The sequence below is a fragment of the Vombatus ursinus genome, unplaced genomic scaffold (genome assembly GCF_900497805.2).
Source record: "Vombatus ursinus unplaced genomic scaffold, bare-nosed wombat genome assembly UNPS02014779.1, whole genome shotgun sequence".
Lineage (NCBI taxonomy): Eukaryota > Metazoa > Chordata > Mammalia > Diprotodontia > Vombatidae > Vombatus > Vombatus ursinus.
The window spans coordinates 54,328,277-54,346,056 of record NW_020954557.1 but is presented as its reverse complement, the minus strand read 5'-3'; the positions used below and the strand labels follow the sequence as shown (position 1 = coordinate 54,346,056).

The 17,780-nt window shown below is 35.2% G+C and overlaps 1 protein-coding gene across 1 annotated transcript in view; it reads right to left on the bottom strand.

The window, feature by feature from the left end:
- The window catches only part of FIGN (fidgetin, microtubule severing factor), a 171,131-nt gene extending 155,249 nt beyond the window's left edge, over nt 1-15,882 (bottom strand). Inside the window, exons 1-2 of the mRNA XM_027866129.1 lie at nt 15,728-15,882; nt 14,813-14,982 (exon numbers count right to left, since the gene is read on the bottom strand). Coding sequence (XP_027721930.1) covers nt 14,813-14,837 — 25 coding nt within the window. The 5' untranslated portion in view covers nt 14,838-14,982; nt 15,728-15,882. The remainder of the gene's footprint in view (nt 1-14,812; nt 14,983-15,727) is intronic.
- Nucleotides 15,883-17,780: the final 1,898 nt, after the last annotated feature.

Genomic DNA, 17,780 nt, shown 5'->3' with positions numbered 1-17,780 from the left:
CCTCAAGTCTGAATTTTGTTCCAACATGCAAGGTAATGAAGAATAAACTAACACAAAGACATATAGACTTTGTTCACTTGGCTGAACTACGCCCCCCACCCTACCCCATAATAAAATCTCAATCAGCTCACTTTTACATGAGCCTCCCAAATGGATAGATGGTTTCAGTTAATTGATTTGACTATTTTTAAAAATGAATTGACAAGTACTTAACTTTTTTCACAAAAATAATCAGGTTTTTTTTTGTTTTGTTTTGTTTTTGGTGGGGGGTATCATTTAGCTTATCAGTCTTCAACACAAACCACAAAGATGGGGAAATTGTGGATGAACCAGAAGCTAAATATAATTTGTAAGAATAGTAAAGGTAGCTATTTTTACTTTAAAATAGGTATAAGGAAAGCACCTATCATATTACTTAGTATGAAAACTCCCCCTACTAATGCAGAACAGCAACTTAAGAGTCTTGTAGAATGTCCTAGAGTGGAGGTGTAAAAAAAAAAAAAGTGGCCCATGTAACCCATAACACTTTCAAGTGCAGACTGAACCAGATTAAAATCAATTTGGGAAATATTTAACAAAATAAATAAAAATACATTAAAAGATAGATTATGTCAATATGTGGTTTTCTAAGTCGAAACACATCCTTCAGGGATCCTGGTATTTGGTTTAGTGGGCCCCAAGTCTATTTGAGTTTGACCCCACTGGCCTAAAGCATTCTAAGGTTAGGCAATCTGCTCAGGATTCCATCTAGGAGCAGAAGGGTTTGAAACTATGTCTTGTTGGCTCTCTTGAGGACAACTCTCTAGCCACTATGTTTCACTGCCTCTCATACATAAAAAGTTATAAACTATTATTATAAACATCATAGAAAAAACTGAAGAGATAAGACACAGACCTAAAATGTATAAAGGAAAAATTTTCTCATTTAAAAAAAAAAACCAAAACAATACAAAACAAATAATCCCCTATCACCCTGCATCTGCTCATTTACATATGGATAATACAGTTAGTATTGTGAATATATTAGAAGGTCAGTTATAAAGCAGCCAATTCTAGATTTAATTACTCATAGAAGTTGATCATTGGCTTGTAGCGTAGACTAAAATTTTTACCATTTCGTCAACTTACCTTCTTCTCCTGCTGTGGATCACACAATTCTGTCTGATGGGAGGACTGAAGAAATGTGTATCCTCCTTATCAAAATACCTGAATGGTCTCCGTCAGTGTGAAAGCCCTGACTAGCACATTTTTCCTCCATCAAACTTCAAACCCTGAAACCACAGTTTCCATAAACAAGTGTACTTTGAGGGACACATCCTGAGCTTCTAACCATGAGATAAATATTTTAAATTTGGATTGTAGTGGGTATCTTTCCAAAAAGGACTTCAGTCTTATGAAAGTCTGCTTACATTTCACCAAGTATGTCTTTTCTTATATTAGTTCCAATGGTTTTCAGAAAACAAACAAAAAGTTTGGATGTCAAAGAATCAATTTAAATTGACTTGCTATATACGTGCTATGAAATAAACCAAGGCATCTTTTTTTCCTTGGGGGATGAGGAGTGGGATATTTCTTTCAAATTCATCTATTTTTTATTCTGTCAACAATAAATAATACTCTTTCCTTCCTTGTTATTAAAGCTCTTTGTAGAACTCCAAATGTGAAATTGAATAGATGGTATTCTCATGCAATTATTGAAGCTAAATTTGTCTATCATAACTCACTTCATAGCATATCTTTGTGATAATCTAGAGGCCTGGGTTCAACCGTCAGTAACTAGCTATTTTTATCTTATACATGTAGTGTACAAGCTTAAGTTGAATTTCAATATGAAGTAGTAAGGTGACATTCAGAACTGTTTCAGCTTTGAAGTGTCCAAATTGAAGAAAAACTAGTAAACTTTCAGTAAAGGTTATTGGCTTTGTTAGTAAAACCATGTTTGTAAAAGAATGACAATAGTGTTCCCCTAAACCCACACCCCAGGTCACTTCATGAAGTAACATCCCAAAGTACTTTTCTTTTGTACATCTTGGGGTTTGAAAAGCAAACCCTTTAACAGAAACTCTATATAGTGCTGTTGACTAACTCATTATAATTTTAAACATTTGACCAAACCTCATTTCCCTTATCAAATTCTATAAAGCTATTTACTGCAGCACTCATGACAGATTTAAGAAAGAAACCAACTGACACAAGCACACAAACCAGACTAGTAAAGCAATTGAACCTAATAGAAAGGTCATTGGGTGTGACCCCAGCTAAATTGTTTACTACCCAGTATTTAATAAAAAATTAAATTAGCAGAGTCCGATACCAAATATAGAACAAAAAGTGCCAATTAAAAATGTCAGCCATAGACATCTGTAAACTATAGAGTCAATGAAAGTGATATCCATTACATATACACAAACTTCTGCCTGGCTCCTTGTGAATTTTTAAATGCAGAGGGAAATATATTTTGGATTACTTCCTCAGAAAACCAATGAGTATTTTTAATTTATTAAAGACACAAATCAAAGCAAAGTGACTTGGACCCTTCTGGTAAAGATGCACATCGCATCTTCTCTGAAGATTTTTGGGAATGAGTTAGGACATTTCTTCTTTCTAGAATGGTTTGAGTACAGACTGTCTTGGAGATAGGGGGATATAATCAATGACCTTGAATTCTCTTCTAGATGTAGGATTTAAAACATATTTTTTTTTTCAGGGAAGTGTTGGCAACTAATTGATTATGCTTAGAATGTGGATATTCCATTTTTCAAAATGTGAAAGATGTAAATCTTGTCTTTAATTTCTCTCTCTCTCTCTCTCTCTCTCTCTCTCTCTCTCTTTTTCTCGGCTAATGGAATTAACATTTCAATTTTTACTATAAGAATTAGAAATTGTGATCAAATAAAAATTCCTAAAATCTGATAAAAGATTATGACAAGTCACAATTTACACACACACACACACACATGTATATGAGTATGCATATTTATATTTATACATACATACATACATACATACACATGCATACTTTTCTAACAGGTAGAGATTTCTTAGAGATAAAATGAATTAACTCAGTAATGTTCACCAACTATAGTGGTATAGACACTTCTTACTTGTTCATTTATTTAATAAATAGCCCCTGTTCTTCATAGAGACTAGAGAGGACCAAATCGGTTTGGGACTAATAGTTTTTATGCTGACTTCCTTGTTCCCCAAACTAAATTCAAGAGATATGAAAATAAACAAAAACTTTAGCTGTATTAGCAGCCTCTAATGAAGGCAGAAGCAATTCATATTAACCTTCTGTATTATGTAGACTCTGTCTGTGTGGATAGACTTTTTCATCATTACCAACAAGTGTTTACTCAGTGTCTACTATATGCAAAGCCTTAGTTCACAATTTTCTCAAGGCTATCAATTCACATACAGCTAGGCTATTACTACCTTCAAAATCAGGAGCAATTATCTTAAAAAAAGAAAAAGAAAAGACATTTACTAACATCACAAAATATACAAGTGTTTTGCTTAAATTGTTCTCTGGACAACAGAGGATCCTATTGCAGGATCCACAGTATATCAACATGGTTAAGCTAGGATTTGAATCATCCATTTCTACCACAAATAAATCTTTGTGACTACAATTGCAACAAACTTTCTTTCCCAAGAAAGATAGCCTTGTTGACTTTTTCTATGATTGTCTTCTCTATTGCTTTAACAACTACACTTTCGGGAACAGTGTGGGAGAGGAAAGGGGAGAGACTGAAAAGGTTAAAACCCATTTAAGGACAAGTGTATTTTTAAATCATGATCATGAGAAGGGAGAACAGATTAACCTCACAATATTAAGGGGGGGGAACCCCATTAAAAACTTTGCCTATCCTATTTTTGCTTTGAAAAAGAAAATAGAATGTAATTAGTTCTCACTTTAATGCTGGGTATTAGAAAATATTCACTAGTCATCAATTTCTTGCAGGCAATGAATCTGCACAAAAAGTTGTTCATATATAGGTTTAATAGGAAGACTACAGTCACAAAGACCTTTTTAAAGAAATGGAATTTTTAAAATTTCATTTTGATTTAGTTTTTCCCCCCTCCATTTATTATTTTTCAGTGGTTTCTTGCCAAGAATGACTCCTTGTAGATGCCACCTGTCTCTCCCTTACTTATGTAGCAAAATGTCTACTTAATTAATTCAGATTGTCTACCTCTGAGTTTAGTACTATATATCCTCAAGTGAAATGAGATTTTCCAGATGATCAAAAAAGAAAAACAGACATCTAGACAGATAGAGCTATATCTATTTATAAATAAATCTTTCAAAATTTCTAGTTCCTCAAAATGTTATATAGGAGTCAGGGGGAACAGAGTGGAAAAGAAGGAGAGGAGATACTATAAAAAAAAAACATAGAAAAGAAAAAGACTTTTTACCATGAGTATGTGGCTCATGGTTAGTAGAAAAAGTGATTGATATAAAATGTGAAAAAAAAATATAAAAGAGTATGTAAGTTTATGTCCAGTTCTTCTAGGTAATGATCATACTTGGTGTGTTTGATTGACTTTTGAGGGGAAATAATTATACTTGTAGTCATCAGATATCCTTCAAAAACATCACCACTACTACCATCATGGCCTTCCAATTCATGACATTCACTTGGGTTCAATACTTCTATTATCCATAAAACACAATACTCATTGAGGACCTTACTAAAGGGGTGTATACTATACTAAACAGTACACACAATTAAATTTCCCAAGTACTGCAGTAGCTTCAATTTCAGTTGTAAGCATTTCCCTAAGAATCCCTAAAGGTAGCACCCCCCCCCAGGAAAATACATTCTATATTATTTGGAAATGGGATTGACCTATAATGAATTAAAGTGAAATGAAACTACTATGAACCAAGAAATAGGCTCAACACTTTGCTGTGTTTTAGTTGCCATATCAAATAGAGTTTAAAATTAAATCAAGACCACACAAAGAAAAATTCACTAAAATATATTCAAGTCCAATGCAGATGTGCAGACCTATAGCCCATTCATTACAGCATACAAAAACAGATTTTAATTTTATATATCAATTTGATCCAACTAATTCATTTCATTTTTACATGGAAAAAGTTACTTTTCATTCCTGAGAAAAACACACACATACACACACACACACACGTGTGTGTTTATAAATATGTACTTATATATGACCATACATATGTATAAACACACGTTTTAAACTTTTAAAGTTTAAAACTTATAAAAACTTATAAAAAAGAGATTTTTTTTTAATCATCCAAAATGTTCTCATAATCATTCTTGTATTGCAAAGACCTGAATGTTAAATAAAAGGATTGACTGTCTTGCATTTATTTTTCAATTACATAAAACTACTAGAAGCAATATGAAATATCCCTTTTAATTTCAGGGTAAAGGTGAGAAAGAGATAGGCCAATTGGGAGAATAGGAGACACCTGTATTTGGCATCTCAACATACAAATTTCCTCATCCCAGATGTCTCACTAGGAGGTTTATAAAAATAAATATTTTCATATATAAATGCTTAATTGTAAAGGCTTTGTGTGGGGGAGAAGATTGAAACTATGATTAAACTATTTTTTCAGAATATGTGCTTTTAGCTGAAAGACAGCCTACATAGTTCAATTTATAGAAATTCAAACTCCAATACTGACTCCTGTCAGTCTTGTTTAAAATCAGGGAATCATTGCTACTTGTGTGCCACATATACAGTCTTTAAGATCCTTCAATACAAAATGAAAGAAAGAAGAAAGAAGGAAGAAAAGAAATACTTTTTAATTATTTTTAAGAACATGAAAGTAAACTACCTGATATAACACAAATAAACATACATAATCAGATTAATCAGCATGAGAAGAATTAGGTGAAACATGGTTCTCACAGTAAAAAGCAACATTTCTACTTTAAATTTTTTTTTTAACCACCTCCATGCATGGCAGAAAGAATAGATTTTTGGATACTTCAATCTAAAATTCCAAAATCAGTGTCTTTTTTCCATCCCTTCAAGATTATCTAACAAGGATCCCAAAGTCTACCTTTAAACTATGTCAGTGCTCCCCCCAAGTTGATTAGCTTATTAACCTTCAGTGGAATATAACATATAATTATAGAAAAATTTTGCAGCTGCACTGTGGGCACTGATAAAAACATATGGCAACAAAACCATCAACTTGTAAACTCTTCAACTGGATGTAAAATTGACTCCAGGTTTGTGAGAAATTAATTTAAAGTCAGTACTAATATATCTGCTTTTAAGCAAGTAAAAAATAGCTTTGGAGACTTATTTAAGAAGTTGTCTAAGTGTTTTTCATTAAGTGCTGGTAAGAATGTATTATGAGTCAGATTTAAAAGTCATAAATGTGTTATACTCCTTTCACTTTGCATGAATACAATTTTTTATTTTCCAGGAATGAATGCATTTTTCTAACTCTAACCTCTTTAACCTAATTACTTGTACAGAAATACCAAAAGCTTCCCAGATGCTGTTACTTCAAATAAAATATATCCTTGTAAAATATATATGAGTATATTACATTAGATAACAAAAATCAGAAGATGCATTATCCCAAGACTCTCCCTCACAACTATGAAAAATATTGGCAGGAGAATCTGTTAAAGATATTTAAACTATTTAACATTAATGTGATTATAGTCATATTTTTGATAATCTACAAATTTAAATTCAAAAGTATTGATAACTATTAAGTTAAAGAGAATTTTAATCCAGTTTTAAAAGTCTTTCCAACTATATTTGCATCACTGAAAACTAGAGTCATAATTGAAATGTTTCAACCTCAAGAGAGATTTTTTTTTAATCATCCAAAATGTTCTCATAATCATTCTTGTATTGCAAAGACCTGAATGTTAAATAAAAGGATTGACTGTCTTGCATTTATTTTTCAATTACATAAAACTACTAGAAGCAATATGAAATATCCCTTTTAATTTCAGGGTAAAGGTGAGAAAGAGATAGGCCAATTGGGAGAATAGGAGACACCCGTATTTGGCATCTCAACATACAAATTTCCTCATCCCAGATGTCTCACTAGGAGGTTTATAAAAATAAATATTTTCATATATAAATGCTTAATTGTAAAGGCTTTGTGTGGGGGAGAAGATTGAAACTATGATTAAACTATTTTTTCAGAATATGTGCTTTTAGCTGAAAGACAGCCTACATAGTTCAATTTATAGAAATTCAAACTCCAAATCTAAGAATATGGGGCTCAAGTCTCAGCACTGTTCTTCTTCCTTTTTTGTGTGGAGGGAGGTGAGAAAAGATGTTTTATTGCCCACACAAAAGGATTCTTAGGAGGGAAGTGCTTTGTAAACTATGAAATCCTGTATAAATGGGAGTTAGAATTACCATTAAACAGAAATTTTTAAAAATATGCCTAAATTTCAGTTCTTTAAAAACTACTTCTATTTAAGGCTCAATGGAACCACTTTGCAGGATCAATTACTGAGCCTATGAGTATGCTATCACAATCACTAGTAATTTTAACAGGTAGGTATTTTCCAGCTCTCCAGTTGTTCTTTTTATTTTAACTTTTGTGTATAAAGTGAAAGTGTGATGGTATGTAGGTATGTGTGTGTTAGTTCAATGGTTGGAGGGTTTTCTTTTTTCTTAGATGATCCCATATATAGCATGTGGCCCACAAATTCCAACAACAAGGGATTCAAAATAGGTTCAATTCTGTTCCTTCTCCGAAACAATCTTTTAAGTGCCTGAATACTGGGTGACATAAAAGGATAAGAGTTACTTTTCTGTGGTCTTTTGATATGTCTCTTCATGGTAGAGCCATCCATGAGTGATGGGAGAAATATCTTTTGAAAATAAATGGTGCAACTTCAAGTGTATTCAGATACATCCTTCCTGAATCTTCTAACATGTCTCAGTTTTTATTTGAAAAGGCCAGTTGATTTAAAATTTTGTTTTAGGTATCACAATGTGATACTTTATATCACCCAGTAATCAGGAAGTTTATTCTCTAAGCATACACTATAAATGTTGCTCTCCATATGTCAACATAGGAGGCTGAAAGTAATAAGATTGGGTGATGGGGGGAGCACAATGAGTAGCAAAAAGAAGGTTAAGGTATTGTCATCCCAGATTCTAACAAACTAAGTTCACACTTTGAATATGACATACTGAAAGGTTAATGTTACTGCATAGAACAGTTACTTTTCATCTATAAGCATTACTGTCACCACACTTTTATACAGAAGCACTGTCAGTTCCCAACAGTCAAAATATCAATACTGATACTATTATAATGGAGTAATTATTTTTTTGTTTTCCTCTGTTCTTCTCCTGTACTGTCATTCAATAACATAAAGGAATGACTAGGGCTTTTTTTTTTTTCAGACTAAAGATATGTATTTTAGCATGAATTATATATACCAATGATGAAGTGGTGTATATGTAGGGGGATGTGATGGATGGAAAATAAGAGAAATGTCTCTACTGAATTACAAGACATCATCTCTGAAATATTTACTTTTCATTCATCATATATATATGTGTGTATATTATGGCTTTTAGTTATATAGCTACAACCAAAAAAAAATAGCTAAAGAAAATGCTGCTTACTCAAAAACAACACTTGAACAAAAATTCACCTGACAATTCAGAAAACACCACAAAGGAATAACATTAGGGAAAATAAATACCTTAGTTATCACTTTACACATATGGAAATAGTCAAGGAGCCCTAATGGTCTATTTTACCAGGGATATTCTTTCTCAACTCTCAATTATTATATATGGGACAGAGGCACATGAGATGACTGTAGAATAGCCATCCCAAAGACTAAACATGACACCTAGCATAATGTCTTGCACAGAGTTGGCATGTAATAAATGCTCATAATTAACACAATAACATTCTAAAGGATGGTGATTAATAACAGATATATAATAAGAAGGTTAGCAAAACAAAAACTAGTCACTAATTCATGCAATACAAGCCTACAAGGCCTAGCCATTTTGAATTTCAATGTCCCCCCCAAAACAGAAAATTCAATCACCAAAATAAGCACAGAATACCAATTTCTGGGGGGAAAAATTACTGTTATTTACATTCATTAAAAAAATGCATCTAGTTTGTGAGAATTCTCTGAATCAGAGAAAAAAAAATTTTTTAAATAAAAAGATGTTATATTCTTTTTTTCTAAAAGTGTTCCCAACTAGAATATCACAAATATTCTACAAGAGGCACAATTTCTGAGGAAAGTGGGTATGGAAGCCAGTACTACCATGTTAAGACAATTGGGACATTTCAGACATTATGTTGCTGAAATAATATTTTTTTAAAAGCATACCATTGTGAAATCTACTAAAGCTGTGAATTTTTAAGAGAAACATTAATCATTAGCAGTGATTTCAGTAGAATCCTAGAGTCATTTGAATAAACATGTATATAATGTATCCACTAGAAGCAACTGCTCCTGGCTTAAAAAAAAAAAAAAGGAAGGAAGGAAGGAAGAAAGAAAGAAAAGAATTTTTTAAGTCACTCTAGCAAAGTAAGCTGATGGAAATATGTTGGTTTATTCCTATAACATGGTAGCAATGAGTAAAATAAAAACTTTTCACCTAATGTTTTCTACCATATCAAATGTACCCCATTATTCTGTTGTATTATTTTAAGGAAGGTCTGCATGTACTAGAGAACTACCATGTGAAAGTTACATTAAGTATAAGGACAGCTAATCCTTTCTCTAATGATACTACCAAATGTGTTCAATCTATAAAGTAAATCCAGCTGAATTAAAATCTCATTAGAGTTTAATGTTGCTATGCATAGTGTTATTGTAGTCTTACCATAGTATAATGTTAATCAACTTAATCAATGTATCAACAATAAGGCAAAGTGATGATATGCATCAAATAAAATTGTATAAACATCATAAACACTTGCAATGGTTGTTACATTCCTTATCCACTGTCTTTTCCATTTTATCTATCCTTAGTCCCACAAATGTCAACAGGTACAGTAGAATGCATTCGAATTGAGGAAAAGCATTCATTCAAATGTAGTATTGCTCCAAGGATGCAGCATATCCACCCTGCTTTCAATTTGCCTGAAACTTATTTACTTTCACAGTTTATTTAGACCCTATCCATAGGTCCCCTTTATTTTAACAAACAAAATTCTATTTCAATCCAAACTATACTTTCCAATAAGGAAAGTTGGGACATTTGATAATATCAATAATAATTCAGGAATCATTTTTCAACAGCTGACACTTAATGCCTAAAACTTCTATCCCAAATAGTCAATGATAAACCTTTTTAAACAGAAATAACAAATATGTCTTTAAAACAATCAAACTATAAAAACTTCTTTTACATAAAAGATATTTTAGTTATCATCTTTTAATCAACCTTTGAAAACTAATTACACTTGCTGTTGCTAAATTGTCCTTGCTGAAATATTGTGGTTATTTATTTATTTATTTATTTTTGGTAGCTAAAACACTAGATAATCTTAGGAATTTCAATCTGTCAAATAGTGGTGCTTAACAAGTCAAAATAATTTTAATATAATTTTCATGGAGATTTACAACCCTTCCTAGGATCCATTTAAAAAGTAATAAGGAAAAGTGGCACTAGAAGAAGGCTGTCTTATCCGAAAATTACTGCACTATTTTCTGTGTATCATTTGTTGTGGAGGGTGTACCAACAGCAACTTAGAGGAGGGGGGGGGGGGCAACAAAACAAAACAAGAGATGTGCTGGTTAATCAAGTCTTATTGATTAGCAGCATGCTTCAATACTTCACACAAATGTCTTCAGAACAATTTCTCCCAATCACAAAATCAATAAATCAACACAAAATCCTGGTAATTAAATTTATCAACTCTACATCAATAAATCTGGCACTTTATGAAAGTATTATGTGAAGTGTGTTCTCTTAAGAGATATAATGATCAAAGGCAAAGCACCAAAATTTCTATTAGAGCCAGGGATGCAGGTACAGACCAGAATCCTCCAAACAACATGACATATAATTGTTCAAATACACAGGGCAGTCTTCTTGATTTTGTGCCATTAAAAGAGATTAACTTCATAGAACAGACTCATCATTCAATGAATCTGAACATTCAAAAATATACACAGGGAAACCCCAACTTAGCATGCTTCACAATAAGATGATAATTCAGAAATATAGAGCATGTTAGCCAAGTTTAGATATCTTCCCCTACACTCAGGCAAGATTAGTTTGAGAAATTCTAAGAATTGCCAGCTAAAACCCCAAAGTGAAATAATTCGACTTCAACAATGTTATTCATTTGTCTTTTCACATTACTAAAATGTTTAACTACTTCAGAAATATTGATTTGAACAATGCCAAATAACCACAAATTCTTGGAAATGTTATCTATATTTTTTCCCTTTTTCAGTTCATTATATAGTTATATAAGCTAAAAGCGAGCTATTGATGGTCTCTTCATATAAAGGGCATAACACGAGTATCTGTTTACAGAAATATTCCTTAAATGCCTGCTTATTTTAAAATATGAATAAAAATCTAATTTCCTATTTATATGAAAGGGAAAATTACCATATGAAGGGAAAGTTTCTGAACATACTTAAAATTTGAGTGCCTGTACATTAGACTTAAGTATTACTAAAGGTAAAAATTGTTCATACACACATATAGAGAGATCAAGTACAGGATTAAGAATCTTGGGTGGTAATAGAAGGATGAAAACATACTCTATTTTCAAAAAAGATACAGTAATAATCCAAATGAGAGCCTTTATCCCATGAGAAGGGAAGATTGAAAAGTTAACTCATACAAATACCACTTACATATAGAAGCTTTATTCTATCGGGGGTGGGGGGGGGACAACAGCAATAAGGCTTTTTTACCATGCTATGGTTCTTTCATTTTAGACATGATTAATTAACAAGTAGTCCCCTCACCAAAACTCCCACCATGCTCTTTTTGCCTGGCTGCAGGGAGATCTACATGTAATAACAAGTAGCTATCAGCAGTGTGAAGTCCAGTGTCATTTATTTCAAGGAGAAAATGTCCAAAAGCTAATTCTACCAAGAGTTTCACTCATATCTTAGCTAAAAAACAGAGCAGGAGCCTTTAAACTCTTCAACAAAATGTTTTCATAACTTGAGTTTTTTAGGAACAATTTGGAAAAAAAAAAGTTGAAACAGTACATGCAACTATTTAATACTTAAAAAGTGCATACTGTGATTAATCTGACAAGTGTACTCAACTTAAAGTGGCAAAGAACAAGCAATCTTTATGGCTTAAATGTGGCAAAACTCTTACTCTATTAAACAAATAAAGATGGATGTACTAAAGGACACTCAAACGAAGCTATACAGTGGAGAACATATTCACCTCTGAAATACATCACATTTGTCTTTAATATAACTGACATAGTAATTAGCATATCGGAATTAAAGAAAGAGGGAAAAAGAAATGGAAGGAATGTAAACTTGAATTACTAAAAGCATTTTGGATGCCTTCATACTATTCCAAAATATCTCAAGATAATTTTGGAATCATGTGAAAGTTGTTGTGCACAACTTTAAGCAGAAAACCTACCTAATGACACTAGGTATCTACTAGGTCTATTAAAAGTAAGCTTCAGTTCCTGCATAGTGGGATCACTCCTGCACTCTAACTGCTACATCTTAAATATTTTATTCATACCATATAGTGCTAATAAATAGTTCTTGCAGGTTCTTAAAAATAGTTTTCTTCCTTCCTTTAAAGATCTCTACTGGTCCAATCCTTTCTTGCTTTTTCAGTTTTTATAAATTTAGGATCAAAAAACATCAAAGCAGTTTCCACCTCGGACCTAACTTTTAGAGGATCAATGTGACAAGTCGCTGCCTGATAGATGTTTCTCTTGATAAACGACTTGTTCAAAAGAGACATTGTAGCTTTCATTTCCTGACCACAACACACTTTTAATTTGCAACAGCAGAGCTGCTAGAGAATAGGGACTTTCCCACTTTCCAGTCTTTTAGGTTTGTGGCTCTGGTTGATTTAGGCCACGTTTCTAAACCAAACACAAGCTAAAAAAAAATAAAAATAAAATCCAATTAAAAATGAAAGAAAAGCAATGGAACTGCTTTTTTGTCTCTATATTATAAACTTTTCCAGAACGCTAGTAGCTGATTATATAAATCCTAAGTGATGATCATTTGTATAGTGGTCATTGAAACACATGCAGATATAAACTTGGCTGCGCTTTAGTAGTAAGCAGAAATTCGAGGGAAATGCATATTTGAATCTGCAGCTAAGTGACATGGATTATATGATGGCCTAACCCCAACATGTTCTTTATATATTATTGTAATGATTATTATTACAACTACCCAGAAATCACATTTAACTATCAATACGGTGAACAGCCAAACCATCCAATTTCAGCTCTCAGTACATTGTCCAATCTCCGATTTAAAATTTATAAATGTAATATCCTCCTCATCACAAGTAGCAGCCCAATCTGCTCTGAATATATATTACAGCTTTAACATCACAGAGGGAAATCTCCCATCTGGCAATCTCATTCGCTCCAACAGCTCCGAGAGAAAAAGCTGTGCTCTCCCCTCCTTAAAACATTTCTCAGGGCAAATTATGTGCATCTAAAATAAACAGTCGTCTTATTGATCGCTTCAAAGTCAACAAGTTCCAAATGCAAAATTCAATCAAATCGTTCCTATTGTATAGGAGGTCTGCGCGTCTGTTTAGCTATATGGTCACCTAGAGAGAGTCAAACTAGAAGAGCACGGCTTGTGCCGCTGCTCTTTGAATCCTTCTCCCTTCCTTGCATTCACATTTGCGTGGTGAGAGCAGTGACCAGGACCGCACTCCAGACCCCTAGCAGCTTTGCCCCATCCTTATTTCTTTTCTTTTTTAGATGTGGATGGAGAACTGGAAGGGACGTAGAGGATGTGAGGAGATGGGAGAAGTGGTGGCAACAACAGTGGTTGAAAGTGAACATATCCTTTGGTTATGCAAAATACTTCAATATCTTTTGTTGTTGTCCACTCTTAGTCTTAATTGGAAATCTGAAAGTATACATTCTGCTTTGCAAAGAGTGCTATTGAAGTCCCCTCGCTCCATTTTATCTGACCTTTTTTTTTTTTGGTAGCGAAAGAGGAATGAGAAATTTAAAATGAAGTCAATTCGGTGCCTATTTAATTGTCACATGTTCAAAGTAAAAAGCATTGACAGGAAGACAAGTACAACACAAGAAAAAATATCACTTTGTTCATCACTAGTCATTAAAGATATTAAACGATCAAAATGTATTTTTGTTTACATGCAAACCATACCCCTTCCACACACTCACTACTGAACACACATTCAGAACCGATTATCCCATAGAATGAAATCATCTGCAAAGTCAATAACATCAAGTTTCAAAAAGAAAATAAATTATATTTGAGTGTACACACATACATACATATATTTGTTCATTAGTAACCGTCTTTCTCTATCTCCCCTCCCCCAAGTCTCTGAGTTTGGTTCATTTACATACCATTTGAGTTTAGTAGTGTTTATAGTGCATTACTAGTAACATGCAACTTTGAGATTATGGCTAAAATCAATAGAAGTGGACATAAGTAATCAAAAGCTGAAATGGCCAAATGAAAGCAAAATAAAAAACATTGTAATAAATTAAGATATAAAAATATAAATTATTTATTGTTATCATATGTTTTACATGCAAAATGCTCACTGGTTTTATCATGCTATTTCATTTGTCTTTCCTATTTAGATGCAAAGGAAGTAGATCCCAAAACTGACATACCATAAACACTGGTGCTACTGATCATTTCTTGCTGGCAGCACAAAAAGCTGAATTGGATTTCTCACAAGCAGGAATTCCAAAGGTTGCTTTTCATTAAAGCCACTTTTCCTCTCAGCTATCAAATGTCACTGCCTTGAAACGTGGGCCCTTTCGTCAGGTATTCATTTAACCTACATGCATATAATTAAGTGGGAAAGCAACATCAACAAAAAGGGGATCTCAGATCACAAGAGAAGAAAGAAAGGAAAAAAAGCACATGACCAGGAATGCAAGTCCATGTCAATTTCACTCACTCCCATTGAAACTAACAAGAGCTCCAGGGAGGATAGTAATAGGATCAGTGGATTGTATATACCATTAAATTATACATCTTTCTCTCCCGTTCCCAGCCAACAATACGCCCACCACGCTGTACCCCCTCCAAGATGATGTGCTTACATTTTACTGCAACAGATCCTCTGACATTTTCCCGTCCCCCCCAGCTAAGGGATTGTAATTTAACCTCAACTTTTTTTTTTCTCCAAGATTCTTATTTACACTTCTTATTTACTTAGAAGTTAGTTCCCGAAGAAAGTCTGGCCCCACCCTGTACGTCCACTTTCTTATTTTTTAAGTAAAGGAAAGAATAAGTAAATCCAATTAAGAGGAAACCGGGAATCTTGCAATCTCGAACTCTTAATCTCATACTATTGTTATCGATGATTAAGCAGCAAAAAATATGCATTACAATGTTTTAGTGCTACTTTCTACATAAGATTAGACAGTGGGTTGGCGTACTTAATATAAACGATTGCAAGTTAAATTAAATATTTACAGTACAAGTCGCCGGTCTCTTTTTATTGCAGGTCTCAGATATATTTAGATTAAAAAAAATTTTTTTAAACAGATAGTAAGAAACTACAAATATTCTCTTACCTGAATGTGTGGTGCAAGAACCCGATAGGTTAGAGTAGCATCGATCCGATGTGTTTGCTGATGAATGGGAGCTCGGGTTAAGTGAAGGTGCCTATGATTTGAAATCATTCCAAGTTTTTGAAGGGAAGACTGACTGCAGCCTCTGCCATGTTGGAATTTCAAACCCAAAACAGCTGCTTGGAAAGAGCCAGCATGCCAGAGGCTGGGCGCAGGCGCAGAGCGCCGCCGAGCCAAATTCAAATCACTTTCACACTAAGAGCCAAAGATCAGTTTTCAAAGGAGAGAGAGAGAGGGAGAAAGAGATCGAGAGAGGCTGAGGAGAGGGAGAGAGGAGAGCCAGCGGAGACAGCGGGCCAATGCTAAGAAAAGAGAGAAAGGGAGAGACAGGCAGAAGAGACAGAGGCAGTGGAGAGAGAGGGAGGCAGAGGAGAGCCAACAGAGAGAGGGGGAGAAAGATAGGAGGGAGGGAGAGAGAGGGAGAGACACGCAAGAGATTCATGTGCAGGGAGAGCTCAATGGCTACGCTGCACAGGGCCCTGGCTGCACGGGTCATGTTACATGGCTGGGGCTGCTGCGGCAGCACAGGAACGTGCAAACGCTGCCTGGAGGTGGCCAGGAGGTCATGATTAAGCGGGCGGGGAATCGAATCGTTTTTTCTGCTTCTCTCTCTTTCCTCCTTTCACTCCCCAGGCATCCCAGTGAATGAGGGGAAATACCTTGGGGAGGGGGATCATCCTCTCTTTCCCACCAATGCCGCCGTCCCAACCATGTTGGTCAGAGGTCCCCCAGCTTTCCCCTCTTGGGCCACACGGGTGCCTCCAACTCCCCAGGCAGCTGCAGTGGCTGTCCTGATCCCATACCCCCACCCTCCCTGCGGCAGGGACACAGAGACAGTGCCTTCTCCATATCCCTCTACCAACAGCTGTGACCAGATTGCCCTCTACACCCTTACACACGCACGCACAGAAACACACACACTCACTCACTCCCACTCCACCGTCCTCCTTTCCCCCCGCCACTGCTCATCTTAATCCTTCCCCCATAGACCTAAGAAAACCTCGCCTGGTCCGGGGGACCTAGGTCCCCACCCACGCCTTGTCCCAAGCTCCCAACACCAATCAGAAAACAAATGACTAAGGCTCCAGAGAAGAAATAACTTCAGGGGAGGATAAAGAATTAGTCTACTCGGGCCCCTTACCGCTCCCCCACCCCACCCCCACTCCCCAAAATGAATAAATAAAACAAGTGACTAGGTGTGCGGTCCTCAGTGTCTCTCCTCCCTATCTCCCCCAGGCGGCTTTGGCTGAGGAAAGCAAGCGCCCGGGGCCCCCAATCCAGGCGGGTGAGCCGCCTGCACAGGCTGCTTTCCCGACCCCTCCCCCCACTATGAAGCAATCTGGGGACCCTGGAGTGGGAAGAGGGTTGAGGCTTTGTGGTGCCGGGAGCGGGGCGGGAGTGGAGGGGTTGGGGGAGTGAAATGTGCAGTTCTGTGTGTTGCTCGCATCCCAGCGAGCAGTTGCAGTGCTGATTGTCTGTTGCTGAGATAGCCTTTTGTTCCGAACATTAAGGTTTAAGAAACACACACACGTTTTCTGGGGTCTCTTGTTAGATGTAAATGTGCTGCATCCAGACGCTTACTATACAGTGTAAGCTCAGTTGGCTTACTAATCACCCCGCCCCACCCCCAAACAATCGTGATCATTTGAATGGGAACCTCATTCACACTTCTAGGCTGCGAGTATTGCCTTCAACCTATTTCATTCTAGAGTAGCCAACCATCCAACTGAGATAATAAAGCAAACAATAATATTTGATCATGATGTCTACTAGATAATGTGCCTGGCAAAAAGTTCTTTAGGAATTGTAATGAGAAAGAGAGTGAGCTGAGCCATAATATCTCTTCCTTTTCATTAAATATGACTTTAGTAGATAAATGGATAGTTTATACTTTGGCCTGGTAGACATCATCCACTACTCTATATTTCAGCCCAGCCAAGAATGAAGAAGGTGAATTGCAGGGCTGATCAGGAGTCAATCAAACTGGAAGTATGTT